General features: G+C 44.8%; 2 protein-coding genes across 5 annotated transcripts in view; one reads left to right on the top strand and one right to left on the bottom strand.

Annotated features, from left to right (window-relative positions):
* LOC138766015 (transcription termination factor 1-like) overlaps positions 1-11,602 on the top strand; it is a 42,286-nt gene extending 30,684 nt beyond the window's left edge. For 3 of the 4 annotated variants that reach the window (XM_069943284.1, XM_069943282.1, XM_069943283.1), the window contains exons 10-13: positions 9,379-9,444; positions 9,718-9,800; positions 10,464-10,537; positions 10,624-11,602. In XM_069943284.1, the coding sequence (XP_069799385.1) occupies positions 9,379-9,444; positions 9,718-9,800; positions 10,464-10,537; positions 10,624-10,692 (292 nt within the window). In that variant the 3' untranslated portion in view covers positions 10,693-11,602. Of the gene's footprint in view, positions 1-9,378; positions 9,445-9,717; positions 9,801-10,463; positions 10,538-10,623 lie in introns of those variants that run through there. The other variant, XM_069943285.1, reaches the window with a different exon arrangement.
* GTF3C4 (general transcription factor IIIC subunit 4) overlaps positions 1-14,941 on the bottom strand; it is a 660,517-nt gene that overhangs the window by 256,618 nt on the left and 388,958 nt on the right. The gene's annotated exons all lie outside the window — the stretch shown is intronic.

Below are 14,941 nucleotides of genomic sequence, written 5' to 3'. Positions count from 1 at the left end.
GGCAATGGACAAACATGAATGAGCCTACTGAGATAATGTTCGGGGTGCAATGGAGGAGAGAGGACAATAATGGCATATGCAGGGGAGACAAAATCCAGTTCAGAACTTGACAAAGCGCTGCGGCGTGAAACTGTTGTGATTGCAGAGACGCTCCCGGACCTATTCCACTCTTCCCCCTCTCTGGTATGACTTAATGTTAATAAACTACTGAAGATTTCTACAGACCGGTGAGTGCATTGGATTTTGTCTCCCCTTCATATGCCATACCTACTATAATACTGCGCCTATATACAAGAATATAACTACTATAATACTGCTCCTATATACAGGAATATAACTACTATAATACTGCCCCCTATATACAGGAATATAACTACTATAATACTGCTCCTATATACAGGAATATAACTACTATAATACTGCCCCTATATACAGGAATATAACTACTATAATACTGCTCCTATGTACAGCGATATAACTACTATAATACTGCTCCTATATACAGGAATATAACTACTATAATACTGCACCTATATACAGGAATATACTACTATAATACTGCTCCTATATACAGGAATATAACTACTATAATACTGCTCCTATATACAGGGATATAATTACTATAATACTGCTCCCTATATACTGAAATATAACTACTATAATACTGCTCCTATATACAAGACTATAACTACTATAATACTGCCCCCTATATACAGGAATATAACTTCTATAATACAGCAATGGGAGAAAATAAATCCAAGCACTCACCAGACGGGTTGATCTTCAGCGCTTTGTCAAGTCTTATGTCACTACCGGGGGGAGGGTAGCTTATATAGATTACCTTGTGAACACATAAAAAATAAAAAAGTGACAAACCATCAAACACCACATAATTGTGTGCATTACAATTAATAACTCTTACAAGAAAACACTCCAATCGTTCCTCTCTTTGAGGCCGATGGGGCCAGTAGCATCCAAAGCAGCGATCCATGCCGCTTCCCTTCTGAGGAGGTGTTGGTGTCTATCGCCTCCCCCGTCCAGGTAGTCAACTCTTTCCAAACCCAAAAAACGCAGGGAGCTGGTGTCTCCATTGTGGACTGAGTTCACATGCTCCATGAGCCGGGGAACGCCTTTGCACGTTCTCATCGAGTAGGCATGCTCCTTGCATCTCGTCCACATTGGGCGCTTGGTCTTGCCCACGTAAAAGCGATAACATGGTCAAACGAGCGCGTACACTACATACGGGGTCTTACAGGTAATGAGGCTTTTCACACAGCAATCCACGCCATTTAAATTGATGAATTTGGCTGTAGAAATAAGCTGCGGGCAGTATTTACAGCTGCCGCACTTTTTGTTACCTAAAAAAGGGGCTCTGGTAAACCACTCATCTACAGATTTTTTCTTACGGGTATTCACACTAAGGCAATCACCTATCGTGCGGTTCTTCCGATATGTGAGAAGGGGGCCCTGAGCCACGATCTCCTTTAGATCATCATCTTGTTCTAAGACTTACGAATGGTTTTAGCAATGATGGGGTTAAGTGGTGAGTTCTGGAAAACAGCAGTCGTTTCCTGCTTGGACTACTGTAACATCCTCCTCTCTGGCCTTCCATCTAACTCCCTTGATCCTCTCCAGTCTGTCCTTAAAGGGGTAGTGCGGCGGTAAAGAATTATTGACAGAATAACACACATTACAAAGTTATACAACTTTGTAATGTATGTTATGTCTGTGAATGGCCCCCTTCCCCGTGTCCCACCACCCCCACCCGTGTACCCGGAAGTGTGGTGTGCTATACATACCTGTCACGTGCCGACTCGTCTCCGATCTTCAGTCTGCGATGTCGTCTTCGGACGGCCGGGCCGAATCCCTCCGTCCGTCCTGAGTGCCGACCGCCCTCTTTAGCGTCATCAGTTGCTCAGCCGCGATTGGCTGAGCACAGTTTGGCTCAGCCAATCGCGGCTGAGCAGCTGATGACGCGGCCGTGTAATCGGCTGCTCAGCCGCGATTGGCTGAGCACAGTTATGCTCAGCCAATCGCGGCTGAGCAGCCAACGACGCTGAAGAGGGCGGCCGGCACTCAGGACGCTCGGAGGGATTCGGCCCGGCCGTCCGAAGACGACATCGCAGACTGAAGATCGGAGACGAGTCGGCACGTGACAGGTATGTATAGCGCACCACACTTCCGGGTACACGGGTGGGGGTGGTGGGACACGGGGAAGGGGGCCATTCACAGACATAACATACATTACAAAGTTGTATAACTTTGCAATGTGTGTTATTCTGTCAATAATTCTTTACCGCCGCACTACCCCTTTAACTCTGCCGCCCGACTAATCCACCTTTCCCCTCGCTTCGCCTCTGCGTCTCCTCTCTGCCGATCCCTTCACTGGCTCCCCATTGCCCAATGTATTCACTTTAAATTGTTGACCATGACGTACAAGGCCGTCCACAACCTGTCCCCTCCGTACATCTCTGACCTGATATCCCGCTACCGTCCCTCACGCAACATTCGATCCTTTGGTGACCTCCGTCTGCGCTCCCCCCTTGTTCATACCTCGCACAACCGCCTCCAAGACTTTGCCCGAGCCTCCTCCATACTCTGGAACTCGCTACTCTGACACATCCGGCTCTCACTAGCCCAACATATCCGTCTCTCATCCACCATCAAGGCCTTCAAAAGTAACCTGAAAACCAATCTCTTCAAACTAGGCTACAACCTCCTGTTTCTCTCCCCGTACCTTATAGATTGTAAGCCCTCGCGGGCAGGGTCCTTTTCCCCATGTATCAGTATGCCATTTGCCTTTATGTAATGTGCTTTTGATCTTGTATTGTTTCTCTTTATTATTCCCTATCTCTTGTATAGCGATCTGGATTTAAGGGTGCTCTATAAATAAATAATAAAAAGTACAGTGGTGCCTTAGATTACGTGCATAATTTGTTATGCACGTAAAAGCCAAAGCATATTTTCCTATAAGAAATTATTGAAATGTAAACAATTGGTTCCATGCGCCAAAAATCATTTTTTATTCTTATTAACATGTAAAACTAATGAAACAAACATTTAGAAACAGGTAAATTTGTGATATTATAAGTTACTGTACAGTATAGCAGCATGTGGTGTATAATGTATAGTAACTGTATAACCCTGATAACACAGCAGCTGGATATGTGATATATAACTTACTGTACAGTATAGCAATCAGCATGTGGTGTATAATGTATAGTAACTGTATAACCCTGATAACACAGCAGCTGGATATGTGATATATAAGTTACTGTACAGTATAGCAGCATGTGGTGTATAATGTATAGTAACTGTATAACCCTGATAACACAGCAGCTGGATATGTGATATATAACTTACTGTACAGTATAGCAATCAGCATGTGGTGTATAATGTATAGTAACTGTATAACCCTGATAACACAGCAGCCGGATATGTGATATATAAGTTACTGTACAGTATAGCAGCATGTGGTATATAATGTATAGTAACTGTATAACCCTGATAACACAGCAGCCGGATATGTGATATATAAGTTACTGTACAGTATAGCAATCAGCATGTGGTGTATAATGTATAGTAACTGCATAACCCTGATAACACAGCAGCTGGATATGTGATATATAAGTTACTGTACAGTATAGCAATCAGCATGTGGTGTATAATGTATAGTAACTGTATAACCCTGATAACACAGCAGCTGGATATGTCATATATAAGTTACTGTACAGTATAGCTGCATGTGGTGTATAATGTATAGTAACTGTATAACCCTGATAACACTGCAGCTGGATATGTGATATATAAGTTACTGTACAGTATAGCTATCAGCATGTGGAGTATAATGTATAGTAACTGCATAACCCTGATAACACAGCAGCTGGATATGTGATATATAAGTTACTGTACAGTATAGCTGCATGTGGTGCACAATTTATAGTAACTGTATAACCCTGATAACACAGCAGCTGGATATGTGATATATAAGTTACTGTACAGTATAGCAGCATGTGGTGTATAATGTATAGTAACTGTATAACCCTGATAACACAGCAGCAGGATATGTGATATATAAGTTACTGTACAGTATAGCAGCATGTGGTGTATAATGTATAGTAACTGTATAACCCTGATAACACAGCAGCTGGATATGTGATATATAAGTTACTGTACAGTATAGCAGCATGTGGTGTATAATGTATAGTAACTGTATAACCCTGATAACACAGCAGCTGGATATGTGATATATAAGTTACTGTACAGTATAGCAATCAGCATGTGGTGTATAATGTGTAGTAACTGCATAACCCTGATAACAGCAGCTGGATATGTGATATATAACTTACTGTACAGTATAGCAATCAGCATGTGGTGTATAATGTATAGTAACTGCATAATCCTGATAACACAGCAGCAGGTTGTAGATACAGGATGGAGGTGCAGATCCCCATAATGCAGTTGTGTAGTACAATAGGCTAGAATAGAGAAGCAGGGCTGCTGTCAGAGGTCTGTGTGGTCATATAACAGCAATGGGGAGGGGTGTGTTCAGCGTGGACCAATCAGGAAGTGAGAATCACAGAGCTGTGCAGGAGGACAGTGATAGAAACCTTACTATACAGCAGTGTGTATAGCTCAGTGTGAGTGCAGGCACGTTATAACAGCAGTGTAAATTGGCTGAGTGTAAGTAAAACAAATTATAGCAGGAATGGAGAGTATGGGAAACACAAGGACTGACAGAGACTGCAGGGAGCATGAAGGAATGAGCAGGACATATGTGGGTGCATAAACGCAGCACTCTGTGTCCGGGGTGAGAGGGGTTACAGCTTGGAAGAGATTACCTCCACAGTCCTGTCCCCTGATGCAAGCCCCAGCCTGAAGTAGATCTGCCATGATTTGGAAGGTGAGGGAGAGTTCCTGGTCAGAGTACAGGGCTGTAGACCCCGCTATGCAGTCCATGCCCCTTCACTCCCCCTTCCACCCAGTACAGAGAGCTCTTAAACCAAAGCAGAGTAGAGTACCAGAAGATGAAGAAAGTAAAGGCATATACTCCAGGATATTTCTGGTACCAAATCCAGGAGGAAAATGGAGGCTGATTTTAGATTTGCATTACGTCAACCAGCACGTGAAAAATTCAAAATTTAAAATGGAAAAAAATAAAATGAGTCATAAGTATTGTCCAAAAGAATCTTACGGATGGCAGCCTACATGTGCCCATTCTTCCAGCATCAAGGAAATTTCTGACAGTAGCGATAGAGATCAATGGCCGGTTTCATTATTATGAATTCCGGGCTTTACCTCTCACCTGCACTGAGGGTTTTTACAAAGGTCGCTGTTGTTCTCATATCAAGCAGATCTGTATCATACCATACCTAGACGACTGTCTGCCCATAGCATGATCTTTCTTATATGTCATCTGGACATAACTATCTCTCCTTCGTCAAGCGGGCTTTCTTGTAAATATAAAGAAATCAGATTTTACTCCTGCACCCCAAAAATCTTTCATAGGATTCAAAATCGACTCCTCGTGTTGAGGACTACTTCTTCCACTGGACAAAGTAGAAAATATCAGAACATAAGTTGGTCATCTAATAGAAGCTCATCAAGTGACGCTCCGTACAGTGATGTTCATTCTGGGGTTGCTGACAGCAGCGATATAGGCTCTTTCTTGGGCCAAAGGACACATACGGGATCTCCAGAGAGAAATAGCAGACCATTGGGATCAAAATCTGTTTCATCTATCTATAAAACTAAAAAATTCATCTCTAACAGGCAAGAAGGTTGCATTGGTGGCTGAACTCCCACAATGTTCATCATATGGTAGTGACTAGAGATGATCGAACAGTGCTGAAGTTCAGGTTCGAACGAACCCAAACCTTCGGCATTTGTCTCCCGCTGCCTTCCTGTTCGTGGGGAAGGTGGTGACAGCCCAAGTAATACAATGTATCCCTGTTTTCCAGGCAGTACTCGAGCTGTCTCCACCTTTCCCACGGAAGGGGAAGGCAGCGGCAGTCAAATGCCGAAGGTTCGGGTTGGTTTGAACCTGAACTTCAGCACTGTTCGATCATCTCTAGTAGTGACCACGGATGCCTCCTGCAGAGATTGGGGAGATTACCTGGGAAACCAATGCATCTGGAAATCTTGGCCAAATTACTTCTGGAGGAAAAAAGAAATTGAAGTTTTGGGCGGAGGCAACGGTCCAGTAAATCTCATCGTTGCATATAGAAATTTGTTGCAATACTCAAACCGATCTTCTGAACAAGAAGAGGATCAGCCCGAACGAATGTATGAAGTGAATGGGGCTGTCCCTAGTGGGATCTTATGGTGAAAAGGGAGAACAAGAAGACCCAGAAGTTCTGATCCTTGAACCGTCAGGATCATCCTGATTGCATTGATGCTTTAACCATGACTTAGAGGGGTATTGCTCCTCATCAGTGTGGAGTAGGATTCTGGCTAACGGGCTTAGCCAGCATCCTGCTCCACACTGACTAGAGGCAATACCCCAAAACAGCTGGTATTTCCCTATTTGTGTCCCAATGCTCAATGGGTCTTAAGGGGCTAAGTACCAGGGTGGTTTGGTGATCCCCTTGGCAACAGAGTTCCTTCCCTGGAGGGATATCTGGCCATTCCTGTCTTTTGAGACTCGCAACTGAGGCTCCACGAACCTATTTACATATTTACATTTATAGGAGGCAATATGTATCAATGGAGAGTCTTGAATGAGTACTCCATTGGATTTTTTTGCTTAACTCCTAGGGCTGGTCACATAGGGATAGGGGTGTATGACTATTTGGGGGGGATGGATAGGGGTGTAATACTATACAGGAGGTACATAGGGATGGGGGTACAGGACTATACAGGGGAGTACATAGGGATAGGGGTGTATGACTATACAGGGGGCACATAGGGATAAAAGTGTATAGCTATAGAGGGGCACATAGAGATAGGGGGCGAATAGGGGTGTATGACTATACATGGGGCACATAAGGATACGGGTGTATTACTATACAGGGGGGGGGGGGGGTGGATAAGGGTGTATGACTATACAGGGGCCACATAGGGATAGAGAGGGGATAGGGGTGTATGACTATACAGGGGGCACATAGGGATAGGCGGCGGATAGGGGTGTATTACTATATGGGGGTGATTAGGGGTGCATTACTGCTACACACAGCAATGTCTCCTATAACTTATCCCGTCTGGTCGTTCGGACGGGACGATCGGGGGGGGGGGGGGGGGGGGTCGCTTGGACTGGACAGATGGGGGGAATACACTCAGGCATTGTCACCTGGACCCTGCTGCTCCTCCACCTCCTCCAGCGTGCAGCGCTCATGCCAGGCTGCGTGTGTGCAGAGGCGCTCTGAAGGGACAGGTGCGGGGAGTTTCTGACAGGGAGATAAAAATACAAAAATACTGCAAATGCCGTCCTGGCTAAGTTGAGGTCGGGTAACTGACGCCAGTGACGGTAATTTGTTTGTATGACAGGAATACCTAGTGATGTGATCAGGGCTGCGGAGTCGGTAAGCCGCAGCTCCGACTCCTGAATTTTATCAGGATCGACTCCTGCTTCTTCATAAATGGCCGGTCATATACCAGGGGAGTTATTTATCACACTGGCTCAGCAGCTTCTCCCTAATGTCCTACATGATCCTGGGGCGACGTCTGAGGGAATAAGGAAACATATAAAGCAGCTTCTCCTGTGTGTGCAGTGGATGCGGCCAGTCTCCAGCCTCCATGTCCTGAACTAGACTAGATGGAGCAGGTGGTCTTTTCCTGCTGACAGTCTATGTTTCTAACTAAATATTCACCATACACACAGAAACACTGCTAACACTGCCAGATACCTGTGATATAGAGGTCAGCCATAGTGATATAGAGAGGGGTCACACATAGTGATATAGAGAGGTCACACATAGTGATATAGAGGTCACACTGTGATATAGAAGGTCACTGTCGGGGCACGCAATAGCACGCACACACACACACACCCAGCCTGCTGCAGCCATAGCGCACACCACACACACTCGGCTTGCTGCAGCCATAGCACACATACCCACAGCCTGCTGCAGCCATAGCACACCCACACACCCTGCTGCAGTCGTAGCACACACACACAGCCTGCTGCAGCCATAGCACACACCACACACACACTCTGCTTGCTTCGGCCATAGCACACATACACCCAGCCTGCTGCAGCCATAGTGCACACACACACACACACACACACACAGCTGCAGCCATAGAACATTGAAGAAAACACCACACTGAGGACAGAGGTTACAGCTACACTACTTAAGTCTTCTCCTCCTCCTCTATATTACTCAGGATATCTTCATATTACACTGCTGCTCATATACAGTTATCCAGGAAGAGAACAGCACAGATCTCCCCCCACACAATGGACTCTTCCAGCTCAGAAACAAACTGCCAAATAGTGACCGACAACCTCTCCCCGACCACCCTTATATAATAGGGCCAGTGTCCTATTACTGATATATTACCTGACCCCCCTTATCTAATAGGGCCAGTGTCCTATTACTGATATATTCCCCGACCACCCTTATGTAATAGGGCCAGTGTCCTATTACTGATATATTCCCCGACCACCCTTATGTAATAGGGCCAGTGTCCTATTACTGATATATTCCCTGACCACCCTTATGTAATAGGGACAGTGTCCTATTACTGATATATTCCCCGACCACCCGTATCTAATAGGGACAGTGTCCTATTACTGATATATTACCTGACCCCCCTTATCTAATAGGGCCAGTGTCCTATTACTGATATATTCCCCGACCACCCTTATCTAATAGGGCCAGTGTCCTATTACTGATATATTCCCCGACCACCCTTATCTAATAGGACCAGTGTCCTATTACTGATATATTCCCCGACCACCCTAATGTTATAGGGCCAGTGTCCTTTTACTGATATATTCCCCGACCACCCTTATCTAATAGGACCAGTGTCCTATTACTGATATATTCCCCGACCACCCGTATCTAATAGGGCCAGTGTCCTATTACTGATATATTCCCCGACCACCCTTATCTAATAGGACCAGTGTCCTATTACTGATATATTCCCCGACCACCCGTATCTAATAGGGACAGTGTCCTATTACTGATATATTCCCCGACCACCCTTATGTAATAGGGCCAGTGTCCTATTAAAATGTTGCTCATAATATATATTCATGAGCAAAACTTGGAAAAAAATGAGTTGAATTTTGATATGAATTTTACAACTCTGACTCCAGCCAAAACTAGTTCCGAATCCAACTCCACGACTCTGACTCCGCAGCCCTGGATGAGATTTCTATTTTCATAGATTATTATTATTATTACATGATTCCTTTTGATGTCTGATTTACAGGCTGCATGATGCCAAAGTGATGGACTATGGCGACGTGAAATGGGACAAGCTGTGTGACAGTATTGGGTAAACATCTATGTGTCCTGTGTATAATTATTATTCATGGCTGACAGCATCCATCACAACCACCATCTATGGCGGCAGTATGGTCATTGATAACTGGCTGCTGGTAGAGGACTTTTTGCCATGATTGGGGGCTCTACCTAGCTTCGGGGGTATGTGAAAGTTATTGCATGGTCAGAGGTATTGGGTTCCCTAAGGTCAGGCCATCTATATGATCAGATTTTCTCCCCATAAGTGATCTTTCCCATAATCACATCACCTGTTTCAATCTTGCAGAAATCTTACACCCTTTGGTGCCCAGGCAAAACTTCTCTATTTAAAGAAAAGAATTAAGGGCTACAAGACTAAGCGCTTGAATGGTAAGTTATCAATCTTATGGTAAGTTTTGTAAATCTTTTTTAAGGCAGGGATAAGGAGCTTGCCGCCCTACAGCTGTTGCAAAACAACACTTACCATCATGCCCTGACGGCCAAAGCTTTCAGGCATGATGGGAATTATAGTTTTGCTACAGCTGGAGGGCCACAGGTTTCCCATCCATGTTTGAGGGTGTGTTTGTCTGAATGGGTAGTTTGGGGTTACATTTTGGGGTTCTGGGGTTACATTTGGTGTTCCCATGACTTCCTATGAAAGATGACAATGTTTCTCTATCTATGGAATAGATGATACCCAGCTGACTGGTGGGAGTACAACCACTGGGTGGTCCTCAGCAGTGCACATCCTCACCAATCTCTCCACTAATAGTCCATGGGTCAATCAATAGAGCTGAAGCCAAGCATGTCTGGTGTCCCTCCATTCACTCGGTGGACATCTGACCTCATAGTGGTCTGACTCGCATAAATAGCTAGTTATCCTTCATTTTGTATATGGCGGAAGCGTTTAGTCTTGGGATAATACCTTTAGGCCCCTACATAGTAAGCTGACATGTCTGCCTGTATGGGAGCAGGCACAGTGATGGCGGTCTGTGGGATTGTTTGGTGGAGGACTTCCATAAACACCTCATCTGTCACATTCTTCCCATTTAGAAATTGTGGATCACTTGTACAATAAGACGCTGCCAAAGCTGGAAGCCAAAGTGTCTTTGTCATGCCCGGTGAAGGTGAGTAGCGATACCAGGTCTCCATGCACAGAGCGTCAGTGTCCTCACTTGTAATCCTGACTCTTGCTTTTCTTCTTCTCTTACAGCCAGAGATAAGAGAAGAGTTCTTATTCAGTGAGATGTTCCGGGAATACTCAGAATCTAATGAACTGTAGAAGCTTCCAGATGGTCTTAGTTCATTGCAAATAGTGGGGTTAGGTGGTGTGAGTCAGAGGGCCCCTGGGAATGGTTAGCAACTTATTGGTCACAGTTCATTATTGCCTATGGCATATCTGTTGTGATTTATGTTGTTGAAAGAAGAGAAGCTGAGTTTTGTGATGTATAGGGCTAAATATTGGAGAGAAGCTGAGCTCTGTGATATATAGGACTATATGATGGAGAGAAGCCGAGCTGATATATATATCTAAAGGATAGAAGCTGAGCTCTGTGTTATAAAGGGTAAATGAGCCACTCTGTTTTAAGGGGTTATCTTCAGTGTTCAGTTCATATTCGCTTCCTAGTTCATTGTTCACAGTTCATTTATGCCTATAGCTAGCAAACCTGTCATGGGATTTGTATGGATGGAAGAAGAGAAGCTGAGCATTGCGATATATTGGGCTAAATGTTGGAGAGAAGCTGAGCTCTGTGATATATAGGGCTACATGATGAAGAGAAGCTGAGCTCTAATATATAGGGTAAATGATAGAGAGAAGCTGAGCTCTGAGATATATAGGGTAAATGATGGAGAGAAGCTGAGCTCTGAGATATATAGGGTAAATGATGGAGAGAAGCTGAGCTCTGAGATATATAGGGTAAATGATGGAGAGAAGCTGAGCTCTGAGATATATAGGGTAAATGATGGAGAGAAGCTGAGCTCTGAGATATATAGGGCTACATGATGGAGATAAACTGAGCTATGTGATATATAGGGTAAATGATGGAGAGAAGCTGAGCTCTGAGATATATAGGGTAAATGATGGAGAGAAGCTGAGCTCTGAGATATATAGGGTAAATGATGGAGAGAAGCTGAGCTCTGAGATATATAGGGTAAATGATGGAGAGAAGCTGAGCTCTGAGATATATAGGGCTACATGATGGAGATAAACTGAGCTATGTGATATATAGGGCTAAAAGATGGAGAAAAACTGAGCTCATAAATATATATGATGAATGGGGGAGAGAAGCTGAGCTCTTTGGTATATAGGGCTAAATGTTGGAGAGAAGCTGAGCTCTGTAATATATAGGGCTATATGAGCCTCTCTGTTTTAAAGGGTGTTCAGTTATATTCATTTTCCTGCAGCCGCGTTTAAGGGTTGTGTCTTTGCTGGTTTTTTTTTGTTTTTTTTTTATTGTCATTGACTTCTTTTATGGGGATTTATACATGGGTTGGACAAGTATATATCATTTCCACATAAAAGATGTAAAATTTATTTTTCAAAAAACAAATAATTTTATGAGTTTTTTTGAAGTTTTGCAGATTTTTGAAGTTTGAGGCCCCCCATGTTCTACATCCTTCTCTAATGAGGGTCCTGTCTGATGGGGTCCTCCATATACACATTGTAGTCACATTATCCCCACTTCCTACTTTCGCTCATAACAGAGTCACATGTGGTGAGTGGTTTGGTGGGTATATAAGGGGTGAGATAGTCTGACCACATATCCTTTGCTATGGTTTAAAAGGGCTGTTTATCAGACTTGCAAAAAGGATGATTATAGGCTTTAAGGCCCAGGGTGGCGGTATTTCTAAAACTGTGATGTGTGAACTTTTCATGTGCTTCTGTGTTGGTGGTTGACATGTAAGCTGAATGGATAAAGGGCGCTATTGTGAAAGTGCCTGTGGGCAGACCAACATACTGAAGTAAAGCAGATCACTTCCAGAGAACCAGGGGGCTACCAGACATGTGTAATGCAACAGATCATTGATGCCTACTGTGTATGGGGCTCCTGAGCAGACCGATGGTCAACGCTCCTCTGATAACCAAGTTGGCATTGACAGAAAAGCCTCCAACTTTCACGTTTTCTGCTGCATGGAATGGACGTTGGTGTGTCAGGAGAGAAACATCAGAGAACAAACATCCTGCAACCATTGCTGGTAGGGAGAGGATGTTTTTGTGGTGGTCTCTGGGCCACTTATCCACATGGAGGTTCACATCACATAGATGCTGATTGTCTTCTCGGGTGGATGGTAACTTCCTGCAATAATTAGAAATGTCAAACATTGTTTGGAAGGAAATGGCCAGGACTTCCGCCCTGGACCGGATTCCCCAAATAGGAACAAAATTGAGCATTTATGGGACCAACTGGATAGTGGCTCTATGGACCCTGAATCAGCTGTGGGATTCAGTCAGCACGGCTCCAGATACATGTGACACCTACTAGGACCAGATGACTAGTTGCCACCCCTCTCCTGTCATGATGCAGGAAATAAAACTTTTCCCATGCTGTAAAGCCACGACAGCAGACACGGCTGGTAGTTTTGGGGAGCTATGCTGTGCAGCAGGGAACCAAATTGGCACAATTGGTTCCCTTTAATATTATACATATTGACGAGCATGCGAATAGGGAGCGCGCTGGTGGATAAATGCTGATCATGTACACACATCCTCAGCGCCTAATGTGGAGGCGACTACACACCCAGTCTTCCCCCTACCCAAATGGGATGGATATCCAGCAACTCTTTGTAGTCCAAGTCTTTATTGTATAAAAGTACACTCCAAAATCTTCAGAACATGTTTCAGGCTCGCAGGCCTTTAGTCGTGGTACCATAATACCATGATGAAGGGCCTGCGAGCCTGAAACATGTTGTTCTGAAGATTTTGGGGTGTATTTTTATACAATAAAGACGTATCGATTGGACACCTACACCGGCCTGAAGAGTCTGGATGCCAGGAACTACTCTGGAGACTTAGGCCCCCTTCACACTTCATTGGCTCATGTAGCTTTCAGCTCTCTTTAGCAGCTCCATAGAGAATTAACTGAGCTGCGGCACACATGCACAGCCCGCAGCTCAAAAATCCAGTCTGTGAGGTGTAATAGCGCACAACACCTGAGGACAGGGGCGGTGCTGTTTAAAAAACAAAAAAACAGCTAGATATTTGTCATCCTGAATAACCTCTGATAACAGAATCACTTTAACATATGGTACACATCTTATGTTATTAACCTTGCTTTATCCTACAACCAGATAATTGACAGAGGCAGCCTCACCTCAAACTCTTCGTAATATGTGTACAGGAGGGTTGCACCTCAGGGTACAGCGGAGTCAGTAGTGGATTATAACAGGGGCGTTTTGGGCGGCAGCCCGGGGCCCTGAGCTCCTGGGGGGCCCATGACCACCCAAAAAGACTTATACTTTTAATGGTGTACTGTCTCCTGGCTACACTTCTGCCATGATTTGCAAAAAAATCACTGTTTTTTTTTATGGCAATTTTGCACAAATCAGGACATCATGACATGATCTGTCCTGTACTATGAACGCCAGGCTAGTGCTTCCATAGTTACAGTGGGGTGGGGGAGCCAAGGCTTGGTGAACAGCCCGGGGCCTATGGTAAAGTTAGCCCGCCCCTGAGCGGAGTACACTGATCCCCATCAGAGTATGGACCAGACCAGCCATATTGTATGGAGCGTGGAACAGACAAGCCATATTGTATGGAGCAGACCAGCCATATTGTATGGAGCTTGGAGCAGACCAGCCATATTGTATGGAGCGTGGAGCAGACCAGCCATATTGTATGGAGCGTGGAGCAGACAAGCCATATTGTATGGAGCGTGGAGCAGACCAGCCATATTGTATGGAGCAGACAAGCCATATTGTATGGAGCGTGGAGCAGACCAGCCATATTGTATGGAGCAGACCAGCCATATTGTATGGAGCAGACCAGCCATATTGTATGGAGCGTGGAGCAGATCAGCCATATTGTATGGAGCGTGGAGCAGACCAGCCATATTGTATGGAGCGTGGAGCAGACCAGCCATATTGTATGGAGCGTGGACCAGACCAGCCATATTGTATAGAGCGTGGAGCAGACCAGCCATATTGTATGGAGCGTGGACCAGACCAGCCATATTGTATGGAGCGTGGACCAGACCAGCCATATTGTATGGAGCGTGGACCAGACCAGCCATATTGTATAGAGCGTGGAGCAGACCAGCCATATTGTATGGAGCGTGGACCAGACCAGCCATATTTTATGGAGTGTGGACCAGACCAGCCATATTTTATGGAGCGTGGATCAGACCAGCCATATTGTATGGAGCATGGACCAGACCAGCCATATTTTATGGAGCGTGGATCAGACCAGCCATATTTTATGGAGCGTGGATCAGACCAGCCATATTGTATGGAGCGTGGAGCAGACCAGCCATATTGTATGGAGCGGGGAGCAGACCAGCCATATTGTATGGAGCGTGGACCAGACCAGCCAT

The sequence above is a fragment of the Dendropsophus ebraccatus genome, chromosome 10 (assembly GCF_027789765.1).
Source record: "Dendropsophus ebraccatus isolate aDenEbr1 chromosome 10, aDenEbr1.pat, whole genome shotgun sequence".
NCBI lineage: Eukaryota > Metazoa > Chordata > Amphibia > Anura > Hylidae > Dendropsophus > Dendropsophus ebraccatus.
The sequence above is the reverse complement of the archived record's forward strand: the minus strand, read 5'-3'. Positions and strand labels throughout refer to the sequence as shown.